This window comes from Rissa tridactyla, chromosome Z (assembly GCF_028500815.1).
Source record: "Rissa tridactyla isolate bRisTri1 chromosome Z, bRisTri1.patW.cur.20221130, whole genome shotgun sequence".
Lineage (NCBI taxonomy): Eukaryota > Metazoa > Chordata > Aves > Charadriiformes > Laridae > Rissa > Rissa tridactyla.
This window is the reverse complement of record NC_071497.1, coordinates 8,769,392-8,789,302: the sequence shown is the minus strand read 5'-3', so window position 1 is coordinate 8,789,302 and position 19,911 is coordinate 8,769,392. Positions and strand designations below refer to the sequence as shown.

Sequence of the window (19,911 nt, the reverse complement as noted above, 5' to 3'; positions counted from 1 at the left end):
AGGCCAGCCTGACCTAAATTTATTGGAGGGCCGACACTTTTTTGGGGTGGCAGGAGGCCTTTTCCCAGAGCGCTGCTGCCTCGCACCCCGCCTCACACAGCGCATACGGCAGGCCCGGGATGGGATGGGATGGGATGGGATGGGATGGGATGGGATGGCCGGCGTCGGGCGCTCCACACACGACCCTGTCAGCCCGGTCTGCCCCGGTTTCCCGCCATTGGCCGCAGCCCTGCCCCCGCTCCAGCCGGCAGCGAGAGCCTCCCGCCGCGCACGCGCACCCGCCCCCCGGCCCAGCTGCGCGCGCGCATGCGCGGAGCCGACGAGAGGAGGTGGAGGAGGAGGGTGACGGTATGTGGAGGGCGGTGCGTCGGGGCTGCCCCCCCCCCCCCCGCCTCCTCTGGGGCCCCGCTCGGGGTGTGCGACCCCCACCCTTTCTTCCCTGCGCCGGGCCTCGCCTCACCTCACCTCGCCTCGCCTCGTCTCAGGCGGGACGGGCCGACCGCGCCTCACGCCGGGCCCCGCCGCTGCCATTCCCCCGGCACACACGGCCGTCCCGGCCGCCAGCCCTCCCCTGGCGGCGGGGGGATGTGAAGGGGCGAGGGCCGAGCCGGGGGAGCCGTCTCGGCGTGGGGAGTGAGGAGAAGGAGGAGGAGAAGGAGCGGGCCTGGCCGGGGGCTTGCCCGGGGCCCGTGGGCGAGTGGGAGGGATTAGTTCGGATCTGCTCGCCGCTCTTTCCGAAAGGTTGTATTTTATGAAAGTTTATGAAAGGAAGGGAGGTGTGCTGCGCAGGTGCCGGTAGCCTAGTATCTCTTCACAGCCGCTAATTCTGTAAAGTGCAAAGTTCTGCTTAAAACATATGTGAGGCCGATGCTTTCATTAATGTGCTTGGGGCAGTTCTGCAGTCCATCATCTGGGGTGGGAAATTTAGGAATTGCAGAAACGTTTGCGGTGTCCGTTTTCCACATTTCCTCTTTCTTGACATTCAGGTAGCACAAACAATAATAGGGGCTTGGGTTAACTGCCGTTGAAAATGATGTATTTTCAAGTGCTAGGTAAATAATTGATGTCATGGGCGGACAGGATGATGTTGCAATTTAGGGCCAGATCTTGAAAAATAATGAACATGCAGGAGGTGCTGTGTCCTTTGTATTTCTTGTTAAGAAAAGTTGCGGTCTAGTTGTAATGGTTACTGAGTACGTGGTGCCGCAGTGATGCCTGATGTCTATAAACACATTGAAACAGCTGTATTTATGGTACATCCCCCTTGAAAGGGGGAGTAAAACTGGACAGATTCTTTGAGAGTTTTTCTGTTAAGACCCTGGGAGGGAAGCATTTGAGGGGTGGGGAAGGTGCTCATTTGAAGCACCCCCTGAAGCCACGTTGCTGGGCTATTGAGAGCTGTACTGAGCAGGAGCATTTGCTTCAGCTGGGCTCTGATTGCCATCCTGTAGGGTCTGAGTCACCAAACACTAGAGATGTTAAGCTTTTGTGGAACTGCTCATTTCCCCAAGGAAAAGATGCGATGCCTGTCGAAGTAGCCCACAAGTGGATTCAGGTAGCTGGTTGCCAGTTGGCCCGTACTAACTGCCTAAGGAAACATACGTCAAAGCTGCAGTACTGTGTCCAGCTCTGGGCTCCCCGGTACAAGAAAGACAACACCATACTGGAGCAAGTCCAGTGAAGGGCCACAAAGATGATTAAGGGTGTCTGACATATGAGGCAAGGCTGAGAGCTATGTCTCTCCAGTCTGGAGAAGAGAAATGTCAGTGGCATCTTATGAATATTATACATATTATTATATTATACCTGGTGGGAGGGAATAAAGAAGGTGGACCCAGACTTCAGTACTATGCAGTGAAAGCACAAGAGGCAGTGGGCACCAAGTGGTACCTAAATATTTTTCATTTGAACAGAAGAAAAATTATTTACTGCTGTGGTAGTTGAACGCTGGAACAGGTACCCTAGAGAGGTTGTGGCATCTCTGTCCTTGGAGATAATCAAAATGCAACTGGAAATGATCCTGAGCAACCTGCTCTAGTTGATCCTGCTGTGAGTAGTGGGATTGGACTAGCCAATCTTCAGATGTCCCTTCCAGCCGCATCCATTCTGTGTATCTTATTATGTATTTAAAGAAATGACTCTTTGTTTTACTTAAACAATTTTTTCCCCCAGAGCTTTGTTATTTTAGTATTCAATTGCTGTAAATCAGTGAAAGTTTTTATTGTTCATTTTATCTGTCAGACTAACGTTTAGTTTGCTCTGCAGATATCCTGTAGCATGGCAGGTGAAGAGGACTTCTTTTTGGAAGAAAAAAGGTTCAATCAGTACTGTGAAGAATTTATTAAACATTCACAGCAAATAGGAGATGGCTGGGAGTGGAGAACTAGCAAGGTAAAATAATCACAGTATTAATTTTTAGGCCTCACTGGCCTTTTTGAGCTGTTGACACACCACAAGCTGGAACATCCTTTAAGGAGGGTTTAAAACATGTGAAATAAATGGCATTTTACACAGCTGGTCCAAGAACAAAATAGTGCATAGATGGTTTACATGAGGTTTTAAGCCAGTACATGTACTGAATAGAGATCATGAATCCAGAAGCAACTTGTGGGATCGCCCAATGCAACCTGTATAACAGAGGGGTAGGATTACATGAGATTATTTCAGTTTTGATCGGAAATTGTCTTTTAAGGCATTATGGAGCCTTAATTTTCAGAATCCCTAATGATGGGGAAACAGTTACAGCTTTCAACAAGCCTTTGGAATGGTTGGCTATGCTAAATGAATTTAAAATAAAAAAAAAAAGCTGTTACTTTTAATCCTAACTGCCTAGCTTCATGTTCCAGCTGTTGGTAGCTGTACCTTGTCTGCTAAGTTGAGAACGCTTCTTTTATCAGAACTCTCCCTGTTTTGGTACTTTAGATTCAGATCAATTCATCCCTTAACCTTGTCAGTCTAAAAGCAAAACACGTTGAGCTCCCTGACTATTTGACGTGTTTTCCGATATTTTAATCATTCTTGTGGATCTCCTCTGAATCCTTTCCAGTATATAAAATCCCTTTTTCAACTGTGGGCAGAACTAGACAATGAATGTTGTATCACTGTGAAATTCAAACCTTCCTGCTCTGGGCAAGTGCTTGTGGTTATATATCCAAGGATAACTTGAACTGTTTAAGCTGAAATAGTAATAATAAGCTGAAATAGTCTTTGTTCTAGATGTGTGACTTAATATTTTGTGTTAAAATACATGTTAGTTGCATACAGCAGCCAGAAGAATCTGTATGTATTAGTGATCAATCCTCATTATTTGTTGCTTTCCCGTAACTTTCAAACATCACCAATAATAATTAAATGTTGTTTCTAGCTCATTAATGAAAATTTTAAATAGTGCAGGGGCAAGACTAGTCCCACAGGACCCCATTAGAATCAATTCTTTTATGATGATTCCCCATTTTTTAAGTCCAAAGGAATGATTTTTTTATCCTTTACTGTGTGTCAGATGGTTTTGTGTGTGGGATTATTTTAATTTTTTTTATTTCTGCTTGTGGAATCAGCAGTTATCTTATGGAAGTCTGAGCTTAGTTAAGACTTTTATGTTTATCAACATATCTTTTTAAGTTACCCCGACAAAATCTATTTTTCTTAAAAAATAAGTACATTTAGTGTATATATTTCTTTATTTACTGAATTCTTTTTAACAGAATGTCTTCTGTTATTTTGCTTGGGATGATGTTGAGGTAAAATGTGTACAGTTACACAAATTAGCCAGTATATAAAGATATATTAATACATGCTGGCTTTCTCCAAAGTTCTCTGAAACTTACGCAGTGCTCAAAGACTTGAAGAAAATCTGTGGTTCTTAAGTACTGATTTAAAAATACCTAGTGATAGCCAATTAATGCCAATGTCCTGCTTAACCACTGCTTCGTAATAGTTATGGCTACATAATTTGTATTTGTTCTATAATACCAATAGAAATCTTTTGAATACTTGCTTTTTCTACTTTGAATGCTTCTGTTATTCTCCATCTAATAATAAATCCACTATGTTCTAGGCTTTCTCTTTGATGTGCTTTTTTTGATGGGTGGGCAATGTAGGTTTTCATGTGTTCTCCTGCTTCTCTGACTGGTTTTCAATAATGGATGGTTTAGGATACTCATTATTGTCTGTGTATTTCTTCTTTCTGCTGTAGAAAACTTACTGCTTTAATTATTTTTTTTTTAATTTAATGGCTTTAATGGTTTCCCATGCTTTCATGAATTTTGGGGAAAACAATCATAGTTGTACCAGTTTGAAACATAAGGAGTTCCAAAGTAAATGTATGCCATGATTTGTACATAAGCAATTGTACATTAGCATTTGTGACACTTCATCACAGATGAAACAGAATTTCAGTAAGAAGCAGGATCTTGGCTTTAGATGCATTCTGTTTAGAACTTTTTAAAAGACTGCAAATATTAGCCAAGCGTGACAATGCACCCTTTCTTACAGGGAACCATTTGAAACTTTAGATTTTAGTCCAAGGCTATGTTTGTGAGGATTTATTCAACAAAGAAAGATGCTCTGAGCCTCTATTGGGAATTTAATACATGAGTCAAAGTTTGAACTTTCTGTGAAATAAGAAGCTTTGCTGGAAATAGCAGAATGAGATAGATTTTTGTTCTCACATAAAAAAAAAATTGTAAGAATTTTTTTTTTTTTTAATGGGCCAAATTGGCGACTCTGTGATTTCAGTGTGTGATAAAAACCTGGCCATTGAGACAATCCATTTATAGTATGTAGTCTTGGAAGGAAGCTTTTCATTAACAAGATGTCGTATTGTCTTTTTGCCTTTTTAACCAATGTATGTTTTGTGGGTAGTTTAGGGCACTCGTAATTTTGCTGATGTAGTGCACTTGGATCCCATTCCTCATTCCATACTCACGTGAATAGACCCATTGATAGCAATAAGACCACACAAGTAAACCAGGCTTGTAGAACTCTGTTCTTGTGTCCTATGTTTTCTGTAGAGATTAAATTTAGATGATGAAATGCTCATTGTTTTTGTGAAGCTGGCTCTTGTGGCCTAAGCTCACGTGGCCCAAGCATGTATTTATGTAAGTGAAATGTTCTAGACTATGTTATTTTTATAATCTGGTTTGGTTTTGTTGTTTTTATTCTGCCCAGAAGAAAGCTGTAAAAAAGCAAAGAGCGCCTCTACTGTAGGACCTGATGGAGCTAAACTTAGGTGCTGTTATTAGGGATGCATAGTTAAATCTTGGCCGTGAAGGCTATCCCCCATTTGCTTTATGATTGTTTAATATTTAGTTACGTTAATCTAGGTAACCATATCAACGGCTATATCAGGTCACTTTTGCTTATGATACTGACAAGATAGCTGGAGTAGAAATGGACTTTCCACATTAATGGGACCAAAGTCCTTGCTTAAGTATTAATTTATTTATGGGGCAGAAGTGTACAAAATACATAACACTTGAGAGAGTACCACAGGAGGGATGCCTCTCTTTCGTGGCACGTCTCCTCTAGCCTCTGACATACAGCTGTCAAATGCAGAGACTGCTAACTCCACGCTTACAGCTATCCATAGGTATTTTTTGTGGCACTCAAATACTACAGAATGAAAAGGCAATGCTGTGATCTTGGCTCCTTTCTGCTGACAGGAAGAACTGGTTCAGGGAGGTGAATGCTACATCTAACCCTTCTCTGGCAAAGCTCCTTGTGCCTTGGGGCGTTTTACCTCTGTGGGTGGCTGTAGTACTTTCTTTACTACTCTTAGGGGAATAAATACCCATGTAGGGAGCTTTACTCCCTGCTGACACTCACAAGAAGCTTCACAAGGAGAGACTTGACAGAGGGTGTCGAGAATGAGTGAAGTGGCTTTTGTATCACCAAGACAGGCTTAATTTTTCTGTCACTGTTGTCCTCTGCATGCTTGATTCTTCATTGCACAGGATGCAGTTGGTTCTGCGGCCAGGGCATCCAGCAAAGTTTGGTGGATTTGTGGTCTTGATGAGATTTAGTAAGAAAATAAGGCATGCAGTAGAAGTTATGAGCAAGGTAATTGCTGATAGGATGATTCATGCTTAAAAATTCATGGACAAAAATATATGTAGGGAGTATTATAATTTTTTATGTGTGAAACTTGGTAAGAAAACAAATAGCAGATTTTGGAGGTGCATATATTCTACAGTGTCCTTGAAAAGAGAGAACTAGTGTGTCAGAATAAAACGCGTATTGATTTAAAGGTCAGAATACATGAAGTAAACTGTGTCAGCAATGACAGATTAACCAAAGAGTTAAACTATGGTTAAATTTGCAGCCTTGTCAAGCAATTTAATGCTACGTTAATGAATTTTTGAATAGAATCCTTTTTCATCAGATGTTGCACATATGCTTTCTGTGTTTGTCTAAAATAAAACATAATGAAACAGCTAATAAACCCCCAATTTATTTGTTTCCTTTGAGAAATAAGTTCTTGACATGCAACTACTGTTCCTTGTGTTCTGTATACTCTCTCTCCCTTTCAGATTGTATGTTTTTCCAGTGATCTGTTATGAAACTTTTTCTCTCCTCTTACTTCTCATTAAAAAAAAAAAAATGTTTGTATATGTGTGCAGATAGTCAGGTCAGCAAGGGGGGGAAAGCTCCTAAAACCTTCTGCCACTCTGAAATTGCACCAAGGGCCTTTTACAACAGTAGACTGTGTGGCCTGGGACGCAGAATGATAAAAAGGGAACTGGGGTAAGGTATAGCTTTATCTGTTATCTCTTACGTTTGACCCTCAGAGGTGATCAAGAGAAGGGAACAAATTGTGACTCTTCACACATGAGTTCTGAACTGTCTCCCAGTTCTCTGGCACTCATCCTGATCCCAGGTAGCAGTTGCCTTATTCAATTAGTAGCTATATTAAATTTTATTTTTATTGTTTAGGTCTTTAACACCAAAAACTAGTGTAAACTACCTGTGAGAAGATGCTGAAAAACAATGCAGTCATTGGTGCCTATAAAAAGACTTGGACCTTATGCCTAAATACCATGCTCTGTTTATTTTCTAGAACAGTGATGGCATTTAGCTTTTTAGTTACAGAAATTTTCTTTCTTTCTTGTTTTCTGAACACAGGACCTTGGTGATGGTTATCTTAGTAAAACACACTTTCAAGTAAGAAATAGAAACATCCCATCAGACCTCAAGGAGAAAAACAATGATAACATTGAACAAATGTTATTTACACGTGTTGAAGTAAGTACAGCTTTTAGACTTCTGTATATATAAAATAAATCACGAACAGGATTTTTTAAAAGACTATGCCATTAAATTAAGTCCCTCCAGAAAGACTTCAGATCTTACGTTACCAGTGGCTTTTAATTATTCTTCTTACAGTTGTTCTCATTCAGGTGTACAGCTATATTGGTGATGAAAATTGGGGGAAATGGAGAGTTGAAACTCCAGCATCTTTTACCATGGAAGAATAATATTTCTTTGCACATTGATTCACTAACATTAAGGAAACATTTTTTTTTTTTGGTGGAAAATGATTGAGCATCAAGATTAAGTTATCTTAGAGGTAAATAGTAATTAAAAAAAAAAGAAACTGAGGTTAATATTAATTTGAAGTGTTATTTACCAAATAAATAAGCTGTGTATGAGAATTTTATACTCAGTGTATACTTTTCTACTGTGGAACTAACTTAAAATACTGAGCAATATTTTGGAACTGGTGGTGGGAAATCAAATATATTTGGTGTTCTTGAAGGAGAATAGACTTATTTCTTCAAGAAAACTAAAACCATTCGTTAAACTCAGGGTGAACTGATCAGAATAATTATTTTCTTGTTTTATTCTACATTAGACCTCCAGATTATTGACTAATCGATTTATAAAGAGTAGAAATTCACTCCCTTGTTATGTTACCATAAATGTGAAAGGAAATCTTTGATTATAATTGACTGAGAACAATGTACTTTATATATTATAAGCTGTTGGATAGATGGATGTGGTGTATTTTCCAGATACCTTTTTCTGCAACAATTCCTTTTCTTTTTTTGTCAGCATGCTGATTTTTATTTTTTTTTCCCACAGAGACTCTGATACAGGGTCTGAAATGAGTATTCTTTGGCCTGGTTTCTGAAGGAAACAGCACTTAAAACAATCATCCTGTCTGTTAGTCTGTGATGTAGTCATTTCTACTGATTTTTGGGTTCACTCACAGGTTTCAGCTGTGTGTTGAGGAGGGGTAGATATCGAAAAGCATTTGATTCTTAAAAAATTTGTGAAAGCAGATGGCTGGCTAGATGAAGATGACTTTTACCAGCAGGTAAAAGTCTGATCTTTATGTTCTGTTTGGCTGGTCAGTGCAAGTGCAGGACTGCACTAAAGCAGCACATTGGTCCCTCAGCATTCCATGAGGAACAGCTAGGGTTCACATGACAGAAGTAAGCTGGAAGCCAGGCGTGGTTCTGTTAGCAATAAGGCAACTTGTTCAATTCACTAAAAAACAAAAAAAAGAGACAATTTTACAAGTCTATTGCCGATACACTAGCTTTGATATGAATTGGAATCCATATAATCTTCAGAATCATTACCTTGCATTTGTTTGATAAGTACCAATTATAAGCATAGTATGTAAGTCATCTGAAGGGTATCTGAAGCGTTTTCAGTTTTTCTTTAAATTCTAGTGTTTCTTAAAATGAAAGCTAGTATCAGTGCTTCAGAGGTTGTTACTTAATTGTCACTACAGCAGTGTTTATAATTCAATCCTGATTTGTAAGAACAGATTACTGTTTACATTCAAAGTTGCTTTTAACGATGGTGACTTTTTTTTAAATAACAAATTGAGTCTTCATTACAGAGTATATTTTAAAAGAACATCTTGTAAAAAGCTATTGAGTCCTTCTTCTGAAAAGAAGTATCAGCTATAGAAAAGTGTCACAACACGGAAAAGGCTTCAGAGCCTGTAACATACTAAAGAGTATCTTATATACTGAAAATAATTATAAACAATCTTTAATATACTGAAATATGATTCCAGGCCAAACTCTATGGTTTATCAAGATACTAATATTAATAATTACCTCTTGAAATATTGTGCAAGATTCCTATGTTTTGAATCACAGAAACGTCTAGGTTGAAAGAGACCTTGAACATTAGCTGGTCCTCTCTGAAAAAGAGCCTTTGTTCATGTTGCGTAATAGCAGTAAAGACAAAGAGTGAAGCAAGAGAAAGGTCTTAGAAAATTATGTAGATTATAAGACATGAGGTTATGCATAAGGAAAAAATTGAATTTCCTCTCCAAAATGTTCACTGCCTAATAGAGATTATGACAAATTTATATTCTTCATTAAACTGAAGGGTAACTGGGCTGTTAAAGTTATTTAATCTAGAAAATGGGAGAAGTACACCAATAAGTTGGGAAATGGAATTTGCTATGGATACGTAAAATAAAACCGTATATTTAACACTAAGGGAAAGATGGAAATGGTGACTGCAGAGGGGATAAATTTGCTCAAGCACAGCAGTGCATGTATAGGATGCATGTTCTTTTCCACAGATGTTGAATGTGAGAGTCCTGATGCACTGTTCTAACAGTCTGCTATTTGAATAGGTTTTGTTTTTGTAAAAATACACGTTGGACCCATAAATCACATGGTGTTACAGAGTTCCTACAACCTCTTTCAATAAGTTATTAAAATACATTCTGATGAATAGAGTTCAGCAAAAATCGCGGTCTTGATAGAGCTTGGAAAGCTTTCCACTAGTTATATGCCTTCAATATTTAGCATTTTTTTCCTTATAAAAATAAAATTTATACATTTTCTATATTTGAAATCTAAAGGAGCTCTAGATAAGAATTTAAATTTATTTTGGAAAAACTGTGGCCACTGTCTGATAGTTGCATATTTCACAAATTTCGGTTTCAGAATTGTGGTTGTGATCTAGATTTTTCTATATTGTGTCTCTACTATTTGTGTCTTATTGAGTTATTTCTGACTGTCAGTAGTCTGATCTTCTCCTTCGAGGCATGGTAGAAGATACAATGCATACTTTTATGTAAGATAATTAACTAGGAATGGTAAAAAAGGAAAAATTAGGAAACTAAGGTCTGAGTAATCAATGTCCAGTGTTAGGAACAACCAGTATTAACAAAAAGACAACGAAAAAAATGTGCTGTGGTTTATGACAGGACATAAGAGGCCACAAGGTTTTCCTCTCCAGTTCCTGGGAATCCAGTTCAGAGATTAGAAATGGAACATTAGTTTTGGCAGGCAATGTGAAAATTACGAGGAAAATTAGAAGACAGATTTTTGAAGCTGGCGGGAAATATGGGGAAGTTATCCATGTAACTCCTATTTAAGTAATTGAACTGAAGATATGTCCAGGAAGCGGTGATGAATACATCAGTAAGTATATCCTGTTGTAGCAAAGAGTACAATTAGGGTGTTGAACTGTAAAGAAACAAAATTGTTACTCTGCTGTTCAGTTTTAGTCTGTGAAGAGATACTGAAGTATAATGATACAGTGCAGAAAATACACAGAATAGCCAAAATAACTTTATTCAAATAGAAAATCGATTATCAGTTATCACAGTATAAAAAATGTGCTGATCTTATGGACTCTCCAGGGAACCTGATCAAATGATTTGAAACATTTATTTCAGCTTGTTGGTCACACGGAGAGTTAATGTTTCCAACTTTCCATCTTTTTGTCTGATATCCAAATATTTGCAGCCTTCCTGGTGAAGGAGTGATGAATAACTATGTGTTCTGGTCTTTTCTACAGAGCAGTCTGAATTATGTGGTATGCTTGATTCCATTTTCACAAGTTGTGTTTTCATCTGAAAACCAAGAATAAAATTCTGTGTGGGTTTCTTTCTGCTTATTTTAGATATCTGCAATATAGATCTTGTCATTTAAATCTTTGTTTCAGCCTAGGGACGTAAAAAAGCATTTTTGTTTATAAATCAGTCAACCTATTTTAGGTGTCTTCTGTAGGAGAAGATGAGTATAAAAGTGTTTTTCTTCACTGGTGATCAAGGAAAGCTAGTTGGTTAACCTCGGTGTAGATGTCTGCATTTTGTCATGTCAATTTCATACAACCAAATATGGATCTGAGCTCATTAAAAGTAGTAGTAATTTGTGCTGGTGACTTCACTGAGGCTGAGATTTCACTTTGGTGGTAAAGCTTTTATTTGGTTGAAGACTGTATTTTGTAATGTAATTATTAAAAAAACCCCAACAAACAGGATTTAATGATAAACCATTGGAGCAACTGACGTTGGGTTAAGCATTGATTGAAATCTTTACAGTGAGACTGTGGCATGCTTGTGCAGTGGAATGCTGTGGCCTTTGTGATACTGTGGGTCAGAACTGGCAGTCACAGCCAGTGCATGTAGTGGATCTGCACATGATAGTATGCCAAAGTACCACCCTTTTTGGGAGGTGGTGGTGGTATGGATTGCTGTATTCCAGCTTCTTTTGGAACTTCTTACTTGCGCAGAGGTTCCCATACTGCAGGTATTGTGAGATACTAAGGATCACCTGGTTGTCAGTAATTTGCTGTCATGGGTGGCAGCCAGCTCTGTAGGACCAACAGGGATACAGCAGAAGTGAAGAAGTAGTGGTTTGGGAACCACTGTGCTGTACTGCAGCAAGTTGGCGTGTTACCTAGTATGAGGCAGATTTTCCGTTTTCCAGAACATGAAGGCTTCTGCCTTGCACATAATAGTTAATTGATAGTTTCTTCAGCTCATTGACAAGCCTACAGAATTCAGACTGTCTCCTTCTTATCCTTTTGCCTGTCAGTGAACCTTTGATATCTCCTGGTTTCCAGACACAGTCTTGCTAATTCCTGAGATGTCTTAGGCAGTAGAGAAGGCTCACAGCTCTAAGTGAGTGCAGTATAAGCATCATGAGTTGGATTTTGTTCTTTATATTGAAATGACCCTTAATGCAAGCTTAGATGAAAGTAAATGTAAAAAAGGGTTTATGGCCACATAGATGCACAGACACTATGAAGGCCAAGGTATCTGGAGACAAGTATGCTTAAATGCTAGTATCTACTGAGAGCAGTTTAAGAAAGCTTCTCTCTTTGTACCTGGCAGTAAATGAGTTGTCAAGACATTTCTCTAACCAGGTGTCTGTCGATCCTGTTTTATGCTGACCCTATCTTCCCATTTGTCATCTTACTGGAAAAGGATTGAGAATGTTTCTCTGGAATGCCATTCTCTGAGCTCTGTGGATTTAGTTTAATCGAGATGTTTGTTTTAACGTCCAGATTGGTAAACAGAAACTACTAATGACATTGTGACTAACCGTAAACAAACTTTTGACCGAGTTTGTGAAGAACCTTCTAACCAGTGAGATTGGATTCAGTCCCTGGGATATGAACTGAAGAGATCATAAATCTTTTAGAGTATTTTCCAATATAATAAAAGTAGCATGAGATGCAGAGCAAGGAACTGATACAAACACAGTGTGCCATTTGAAAATTCTAAAGTTGCAATTTTGTTCTGGTTAAATTTTTATTGAATCAGTTGTTGTCTTTCTGTGCTGTCCTGACTTTATGCCAGATGAGTGTCATCTATACTTTTCTGCAGACAGCATAAATCTTACGTAACCACCATACTGTGTTCTGGCTAACTCAACAACAATGTTCAGTGTATATTCTTTCTTGTTCCAAATCAAGTCTATTCTGCCAAGAGATCTGTCAGGGTCTGTATCAATGAACACGGAATTGCGTCCTCTTTTATATGACTTATTTTATATATGGAAAGATATATTTACAACCTTATATTACCTGAATTTATAAATGAGATGCATGTAAGTTGGATCACAAGCCCTTCACTGAGAGTAGGTGCAATGACAACCAGCTGTGGGAGGTGATAAGTTTGAACTTAACCTGGGCTTGGCTTTGAGGGATACTGCGGCACGGGTATCTTGACTGTGTGAGGCAGTACCTTCTACTTCCACTGAAACTGGAGTCTTATCCTCCTGTATTTCTGTTTGGTTTTTTTTTTCCTTTTCAATTATGTTTCTCTTTTCCAGTCTAAGTATATCACAGTGAACAGGATGGTTTTTTTCTTCCTATGATTTAACTATTCAAATTCTACAAAGTCGTATTTCACTTACCTTGTTATGAGCCCAGGTAGCCAACTGCACTGAAACAGTGCCTTTATTCTGGACTTTAGTATTTACTATCAGCTGTGTCCAGCTCCAGCTTTTGTTAAGTGCAATGTAGACACATTTTAAGCAATGACAGAACAGTTACATACATTATGTGAATTGTTGATAAGGTGAAAAATACCATACAAAATTCAAAATGAAGATAGTCCTCCTGCTTCGAAGAGCTTATATTCTAAAAGAGTAAAGTAGGAAAATCTGGATTCACTTTATGCATTCCTTTTGTTTGGTACTCAAATAGCTCAAGGGAAGCAATAAATTGGAGTAATAATTCTCTGTGTGTGGTTTGTCTCAGCTCTTCTGGGTATTGCAGAAGAAGTGAGTCAGTGTGGAACCATTTCTGAAGCTACAGCCATTGCTACTTTATGAAGGAGTGGGCAGGTTGGGAGTGTTGAAGGTCTGTTAATACCTGATGTTGCCTGTGGAAAATGAGCACTGAGCTTCACAAACATGTTAAGTTATGTATTTACTTTTACGTGTACTTTGCTGGCAGATGTTCATTAGTGTTAGTGAAGATCTTCCCGATGGAGGATGTGAGAATGAGTCTGACATCTTTCTTAAACTTCATAGTACTGTGTGATTTGCTGTTCAGCTGTGCATTTCAGTTTATAACAACTAGAAAATTACAATTCTTAGTAATTATTAATCATTTTTTCTCTAAACAAATCCAGTATTTTTAGAATTAAGAACAACTCCTTTTTTTGTGCAAAAGTAAATAAGATGAACTCAGTGTAAACATTTTTGTAACCACAGTATTTGTTGGATGGTTAAAAAATCTCAATTGAAAACCCAGCAAACAGTGCTTAAGGAGAAAAATGTAAATACATTTAATGGAATCCAGCACTCGCTGCAGAAAATAATGAAAGGACCTTAGCAAAGAAGGAGAAAATCAAGTATTACATACTAGCATAAAACATCAGTTTGTAGTGAATGATCCAAGCTTAAGAGCAGTACAGTTGCTCAGAAACAGGTGAGTTTACCCTTATTCTTTTCCATAGTTACCCTGCTGCTCTGAGAAGGGAAGTAGATCATGCTGCATCTGTATTCAACCCAAAATATGTTCCCTTGGAAAAACTGATGTGGGAAGCTTTGGTAGCTTTGATAGGAAGGCAGTATTCTAATTTCAGTTTGTCTCAGATCTACTCGGACCCTTTTCATAATGCTTGGCTTCCTATTCCAATTCCACTAGGTCTCCCAGGAGTGAGCTCTTCCTTTGGTGCTAACCAAAATGTTGCTAGTCAGCCTTAATTGGGCCACAGTACATGTTTGTGGCCCATAATTCTGTGCTAGCCAGATCAGTGTTTGGCCCCATCTTCCAAATTCCTTAATGCTTCATTGTCTCCATATTTACCAGCAACCTTTTCAAATGCCATGTCACAGAAAGGAAACCCAAATTGTTGATGGAAACCGGTGAAAAATAAATCAAGAAACCACTTATTCTAGGGAGATCTAAAGTGTGTTGCAAAATGCAGTGAAGATGCTTGTGATTTTGCTTAAAAATATATTAATCTGAAAATGGAATTAGCCTTTATTAAACCACAAGAAAATATTCTGGTGTGGATTTTATTAACTGTGTTATACATGAAAAGGGTTGGCAAAAGAATGACATTGTTTAGAAATATCAAGGCTGGAAGAAACTTTGGTGTAGACATTACTCCGCTTCCTTGAGCTGGAGAAACCTCAATAGAGGAAGAATGCTGTGGTGACAGAAGTCACTTGAATCCCAGATATGTCCTGCTTCTGGCCTCCTTTGTCGATGGGATGTCTCAGTCTTCATGGGAGAGGCTAAATGCTTCTGCTCCTGTAAGGTTCTGGAGACATGGGAGGTGTTTGTCTCTCATGCACAGACCTCTGTATATCTTTTTTAGTGTGTCATTTTGGTATCCTTGCAAATCTTGTTAACAGTAGTTACATTTAGTTTTCAACGTTTTCGATGACATGCTGTTGGCTTGACTGTCATTGTGGATGGTGGGACTCTGATCTTAATTCTCTGTCTTATACATTCTTTGATTGCTGTTCTGTTTTACCCAGTAGGATATGCTTTAATAAGCATCCACAAACCTTAGAAATTTTATCAAAGCAAATATATAAACTAATTATAAAGCTTTTGGGAGAACTGAAGAAGCGTATTGTATGACCTCCAAAAGTGATTTCTTTCTAGTTTACATGTTAGCATAGAGTCATTTCAACTTTTCATCTGCTATCTTAGCATTCAGAGTTGTCGCTTAATGTTAGCAAATAAATGCTACATCAAACACAGAAAAAGATGCTCTAATTCAGGTTTGGTAACTGAATGTGACAGTTCCATTAGAGGCTGAAGGCCTGGTGTAATCCCAGCGGAATGTCTTCCCTTCTGCAATAAATAAACCTCCATTTCCTATGGAGCACGCATTGAGACTCTGGTAAGTGAGGGTGGTTTTCCTAGAATTTGAACTTTGAGTGACTAGTAATACCACTGACAAAATTATTTATAAGCTCCCTCATTTGGCCTGGTGATCCAGTATTATAGATATTAAAAAGAAGTATTGTTACTTTGTTTCCATTTAGTGCATTTTTTCATGACATCTAGAAAGTCGTTTTGAAGAATTTATATGGGTGGTTTTGGCTCATCTAGACAAAAAATATCCAGACTGAAGTCTTTAAACTTTTTTAATTCTTCAAGTTAAAATTTAATTAAATCATTTTAAAGTGTGATTTAATTTTGTAAGTGTATAGTCTGTCTTTTTTTATGTGTGCCTTTTTAATAAAGTCATTTATTATGAAATTGTAAACAATAATTTTTAAAAATTGTGCCAGAGTGGACTTCAACAGCAATTGTTTTTGCCCAGTAGATTATGCTGACTAATTTACCTTAAAACTGTGTGTAATTACGTGTACATCAGAAGTATCAGCAATATGTAGGCCTGAAACTGAGATAGTTACCTACAAGGGCTGTGTGTTTCCACTCTCAATTTGCTAGGTTAATGTCTTTTTTCACAAGGCTTGGTGACTTTTGCATCAAATGTTCTGATGGCTTCATACTTGACATGCCTTGATGCCGAGGTAAAACATCTAGAGATGCCAACTTCCACAGTTTTACCAGTGGAAGGGCTTGTGAGAAATTAAAATCTGTTTTTCTGTTTTCAGTTTAAAAATACTACTGTAGTAGTCTTAATAAGAAAAACTGTTATAAAAACAGACATTTTGTGTTTGTTGTGTTATTATTTAAAAAAAAATGTTCACAATATGGTGTTTTGTTGTTATAATGTATTGATCTGCCCCCCACCCCCCCGCCTTTTTTTTCCCCTCCAAAAAAAGTTCAAATTGAGCTACCGTGAGTGGAAGAGATACTGAAGTGATGGGCGTATTAACAGTGCTTATGGTGGCACATAGGGCTACACTGTGGCATCCTGTTACATATTTTAGTATATGTTATATTATTATTAATGTATAAAACAGATATATATGTTATATTATTATGATATATAACATATATAAAAAGATATGTACTATAACATATATATTATATGTTATATATGTACTATGTGTTATAGTACATATATGTTATATATGTACTATGTGTTATAGTACATATATGTTATATATGTACTATGTGTTATAGTACATATATGTTATATATGTACTATGTGTTATAGTACATATATGTTATATATGTACTATGTGTTATAGTACATATATGTTATATATGTACTATGTGTTATAGTACATATATGTTATATATGTACTATGTGTTATAGTACATATATGTTATATATGTACTATGTGTTATAGTACATATATGTTATATATGTACTATGTGTTATAGTACATATATGTTATATATGTACTATGTGTTATAGTACATATATGTTATATATGTACTATAACACACACAACACACACACACCCCACAACACATACAAGATATATATGTACTATAACATATATATAACTATAACATCGCATAGGAAATGCCACAATGGTACTATAACATATATATTTTATATATATATAAAATATGTACTATATGTTATAGTATATGTTAACTATATGTTATAGTACATATTATATATATATATGTTATAGTACCATTGTGGCGTTTCCTAAGCGATGCTGTACATGGGGATAATGGAAATTAAGAATTTGGGGGGAGCGTATCAGTAGGATACAATGATTCCTCATCACGTATGAGCAAGCAGATACCAAACACTTCCCCAGTTAAACCTCCCAAACTAGATTGTTCAGGAGTTGAAAGAGGCTGTGCACTACAGTCTTTTTACTCAGTACAACTCATAAATGGGGACAAGCCTGTGGTTAAAAGCTCACTAGAATGTATGAAAGACCCACATGTGTTACGCTGAATTTTACCCTCATAGGTTGCTTTATCTCTAAATTATGTGCATTTTTATATTTAGACTATACACTTTAGGACTTGAGGACACGTGATACTTATTTGTGGTAGTTGTTCAGAATTGATTAATCATGGAGATATGCAAAAGGATTATGCTCCAAGTATGTACATTGAAACTAACAGTGATGTTAAATATAACAGAAAGAAGATTAATGGTAAAATTCTTGCATTCCTAAAAATTCTTCATGCATGTTTGTAATAATCTGGCTTTAAGAAGGTAAAGGGAAGGGATTTTTGAGCAATAGAAATTATTTTGAAATTGCTTGCTACAGAATTATATTTGGGTTTGGGCAGCGTAGGATATGGAGATGTAAGAGAGCTGCCCGAACCATGAGTAGCTTTTTGGAAGCCTGGGTTTTAAAGCGTGCTTCTGTTTTATGCCCATACATATGTCATAAGTTAGTGATGGTGGCAAGTAGGGATGGACGGAGTGAGGAAGAATGGTCCTTGCTCCCAGCGCTCTGGGTGGCATTGCTGCACCAGCACATTGGGCGGTATATGCTGTGCCAGGTGTAGATTAGTTTGCTCCCTCCCGAGGGAGATTGCAACACCCTAATCATAATTTCAGCATTTGGCTGCTCCGGGGGCAGTCTGATGATGTGCTGCCTTAACTCCAGGCAGAACATTGTCTTTTTGTCCAGACTGTATTTTTCAAATGTTTATGACATTAGCTCACAAACAAGAAACATGACACTATAGTATTTGTCAATACTTTTTTACCACAAAGGAAACAAAATCACAATCTAGTCAATTGTTAGCATTTTACTTTTTATGGTGAGCCTCAAAATACTTCATATTGACAGTCTTGTGTATATGCTTTCCTTTGTTTCTTTTAAATTAAGTTGTACTGGTACAGTATTATGCTCTAATTTTCTAGGGACAATGCTCATGTGTATTGGAGCAATACTCTTATTTTGGCCAAGTGCCTGTATTTTGTAGCAGCATTATATGATTCATCTTTTCAGTGTGTTTGGATTATTTGCATGCATCATACAGGTCATGGTGGCTTGCGGTGAGTACTGCAGATTTAGGGCATTAGCCTGAGCAGTGGTTTCCTGAGAACCAGGCAAAAGGGCCAGACTTCCACATGTTGCTGCTTTGTAGACAATTCCAGTGTTAAAAAGCTTATAGATTGATTGTTCTATTTGTTTCTGAAAATTATTTTACTTCTCTTAGAAAGATTATTAAGTAATTTCTCCTTTTCCTGTGTTAAATTGTATAGCATGGACTGCAGTTGAGCAGGCAATCGAGAGGACTGTGCTTTCTTCTTGAGGTCAGAATGCGGTGTTACTCAAGGATGCTGCAGTTGTACTGTGTAATTAGTGTATGAATTTGACGTTTAGTCCTTCCTAGATATAACTAAATAGCATTGAAGTTGATTGAGATTTAGGAACTTCTGCTCCCAGAAAATATGTTCTAGAGTTATGAAACGTTTTGTTGTCAATAATGACTATAACTTATCTTTCCTTGTATAGACATAGATACAATGAGGAAACACTGCTTTCTTACCTTTTAGGAGTCAAGTTCTTAGCATATGTCCTTTAAAAACGTAGCTATGAAAATAAGACTTTTTTTTTCATACTGGGCTGGTACTTAATACAATACTGCCAAAGCAGTGTGTTAAAATTTGGTAGTAATGTGATTGTGAATGCCCTAATTTCAAAATTATTATTCTAGTTTACAGCAGAAATGAATTTGGTTCTGTGAATTTGTATGAGATACATGTGTTTTCCTGAATGAGCAAGACAATATATCTTTAACAAGTAACAGGTATTTCTTACTTGAACTCAAATTGTTGAAGTTGTGTAATCTTTCTGCCCTGGTTTGCCAGGGACTGGTTCAGACAGTGGTGAGATATGCTTATTGACAATTTAAATGAGACACTCTCACTTCTGCTGTATGCAAGATACTGAAAGCACATTCTAAGCAAAGGGAACATTGTTTAAATCTTCATATGTGTTTGGGGACAGGAAAATACACCGCTTAGCATAAATGGATGTTCATAACCAGGAGTGTTTTGCTCGATGGGTAGCTTTCTTATGATTATCTATGGTGGTAGCAGTGCAAATAAGTAATTTGAATTAACGCAAACATCTTTTACCATTTTCCTCTGAATTCTGGAGGAAGACCTAGTGTCGTATGGTAAATAAGATTTAAATTTGCTTTCTGAAAAAGAAGACAATAAAGTGTAAGAACTCCTTGGAATCATGAGAGAGACATTTCTGTCGGGTAAGTGGTAAACTAAGACGCAGAAAGACAGACAGCTTTAGGGTAGGAAGGTTGTGGCTTGTAAGAGGCAAAAGACTTGTGCTTTAGGTAATAGGTCATATTTTATAATGTAAGCTT

General features: G+C 37.6%; 1 protein-coding gene across 2 annotated transcripts in view; it reads left to right on the top strand.

The window, feature by feature from the left end:
* Window positions 1-295: 295 nt before the first annotated feature.
* ATG10 (autophagy related 10) overlaps window positions 296-19,911 on the top strand; it is an 83,303-nt gene continuing 63,687 nt past the window's right edge. The window contains exons 1-3 of one of the 2 annotated variants that reach the window (XM_054185559.1): window positions 296-348; window positions 2,266-2,391; window positions 7,120-7,239. In XM_054185559.1, the coding sequence (XP_054041534.1) occupies window positions 307-348; window positions 2,266-2,391; window positions 7,120-7,239 (288 nt within the window). In that variant the 5' untranslated portion in view covers window positions 296-306. Of the gene's footprint in view, window positions 349-404; window positions 742-2,265; window positions 2,392-7,119; window positions 7,240-19,911 lie in introns of those variants that run through there. The other variant, XM_054185560.1, reaches the window with a different exon arrangement.